At 46.2% G+C, this 2,353-nt stretch overlaps 1 protein-coding gene across 1 annotated transcript in view; it reads left to right on the top strand.

The window, feature by feature from the left end:
* LOC114923622 (pleckstrin homology domain-containing family N member 1-like) overlaps nt 1-1,366 on the top strand; it is a gene marked incomplete at its 5' end in the record, with an annotated part of 7,993 nt that extends 6,627 nt beyond the window's left edge. The window contains one exon of the mRNA XM_029286808.1: nt 621-1,366. Coding sequence (XP_029142641.1) covers nt 621-806 — 186 coding nt within the window. The remainder of the gene's footprint in view (nt 1-620) is intronic.
* Between the last annotated feature and the right edge of the window lie 987 nt (nt 1,367-2,353).

Here is a 2,353-nt window from a genome sequence, read left to right as displayed (position 1 = left end):
TTATTATTATTATTATTATTATTATTATTATTATTATTATTATTATTATTATTATTATTATTATTATTATTATTATTATTATTATTATTATTATTATTATTATTGCAACTCCAGAAGGAGAAGGGATTGTGGAGAAGGGATTGTGGTCTGCCCCACCTCCAAATCCTTAACTGTCTATGTGAATAACAGAATAGCAGAGTTGGAAGGGACCATGGAGGTCTTCTAGTCCAACCCCCTGCACAAGCAGGGGACCCTATACTATTTCAGACAAATGGCTGTCCAGTCTCTTCTTAAAAACTTCCAGTGTTGGCGCATCCACAGCTTCTGGAGGCAGGTTGTTCCACTGGTTGATTGTTCTAACTGTCAGGAAGTTTCTCCTTAGTTCTAGGTTGCTTCTCTCCTTGGTTAGTTTCCATCCGTCGCTTCTTGTCCTGCCTTCAGGTGCTTTGGAGAACAGCTTGACTTCCTCTTCTTTGGGGCAGTATCCTGAGATACTGGAAGACTGCTATCCTGTCCCCCCTCGTCCTTCTCTTCGTTAAACTAGACATACCCAATTCCAGCAACCTTTCCTTATATGTTTTAACCTCCAGTCCCCTGATCATCTTTCTTGCTCTTCTCTCCCCTTATCTCTTCTAGATGAAAGCCTGCAGGCCTACAACCTCCCTGAAACAGGAGGGGAACAGCTGGACTCAACTTATCACGACTACGCCGAGCTGCAAAGCTTCCACGAGGACTACAGCTATGACAACATCTGGGATACAGAGGTGAAGAAGCCGCCCACCGTCCAGGAGATCTACCATTGCTAAAGGAGGCGTCCCTCCCCTGAAGCAGGAAGACTTGAGAACTGGGAAGAGACGAAATCTGACTCTTGTTTTTTATACTGCGAAGATTGGATGGTGGACTTCCGAAGGCCAGGATCTGTCTAGCTACTTTGGGACCCCTTGTCCCATGCCTGTTCCTCCACTTCAGCTTGTGGTGCTATGAAAAACATCTGAGAAAAGGACCTGGGACTCTTCCATCCACGAAGCGGTTGTTTATCAACACAAGAGATGGATCCTGATCACGTGGTTGTTATGAAGAAAGCTGCCCTGTCTGTACGGGGTCAGAAGCGGTCTGGACTTTGTGTGTGCCGTTGATATTGCAATTCACCCCGAAACATTAAAAACGTTATCTGCTAACCGTTACTCCGAGGGTTTTTAAAAGCTGCCATTCCATCTTCAGACGGTTGAAGAACTGGACAATCAAAATGGATTGGACCCTTCCTTGCGTTAGGAATTTTGAGGTGGCTTGTGGCAACTGGCGGGTGCAATTTCAAAAAAAACACAAAAACAACCCCCCTCTCAAAGCAAACAAGTATAAGACACTCTTCCCCATTGCCAAAAAAAAAAAAAAAGGAGATTTTTTTTTGCTAGCTAAAAGCACAGCTGTTATGAAGGTTTGCAAATAGACTGGGCGTTGCTGGCGATTCCGACTCGGGATAAAATGAGGATAGTCAATTATAAACTGCTCAGCCAGTGTGGAGCGCGGTTGCGTGCACACAAACGCGCGCGCGCAGGAACGACAGCCGGTTTTTACATCCTGTACGCTCATTTTCCCAGCCAATCCTCTGCCTTTTGGTGTGTGTCATAAAGAAGGGGGCTTTGCGCTGCCTCAGATGGAGAAATAAGTTGGGTTTGGGAAAGCTGGCCCGGGGCTATTTCCTGTGTGTCGGAGTGTGCAGCACAGCAACTGGTTTTCCCAGGGCCTAACACAGCCTGCCTTTGCTCTTGGGGGACGGTGGCGTTCTCCTCTGCTGATGGTTGTCCTTTTTTGAAACGTGTTGCTTTGTTGGTTACCATTTAAGTAGCAATAATAATACTAAGGCTGCTTGCCAACTAGCTGGAGAAGCAGCCAAAGGCTTGCGGTTGGGCCAATGTGCCAGGAAAGTTGATTGTAAGAAGATCAGCGGAGAGATGAAGAACTGGTTGAAGGTTTCAAGAATCGGGAGTGGTGCAAAGTGAAGATTCCCTAGGACCCACATTATGTTGTGTGCGTTATGTTGTGTTTGTTATTTATTATTCTTCGCTTTTATAGTCCGCTGTTCCTTGAAGAAACCAATTTTATGGCGTCTTCCTCTCTTTCCTTCCTTCCTTCCTTCCTCTCTCCCTCCCTCCCTTCCCCATCTTTCTCCTTCCTTTCTTCCTCATCTTTCTCCTTCCTTTCCTTCCTTCCTTCCTCCCTCCCTTCCTCTCTCTCTTGACTCTTCCTTCCTTCCTCCCTCCCTCCCTCCCTTCCTCTCTCCCTCTTGACTCTTCCTTCCTTCCTCCCTCCCTCCCTCCCTTCCTCTCTCCCTCTTGACTCTTCCTTCCTTCCT

The sequence above is a fragment of the Protobothrops mucrosquamatus genome, unplaced genomic scaffold (genome assembly GCF_001527695.2).
Source record: "Protobothrops mucrosquamatus isolate PMUCROS unplaced genomic scaffold, P.Mucros_1.0 scaffold5143, whole genome shotgun sequence".
Taxonomy (NCBI): domain Eukaryota; kingdom Metazoa; phylum Chordata; class Lepidosauria; order Squamata; family Viperidae; genus Protobothrops; species Protobothrops mucrosquamatus.
Note: the sequence above shows the minus strand (reverse complement) of the source record. Positions and strands in the feature narration are given on the sequence as shown.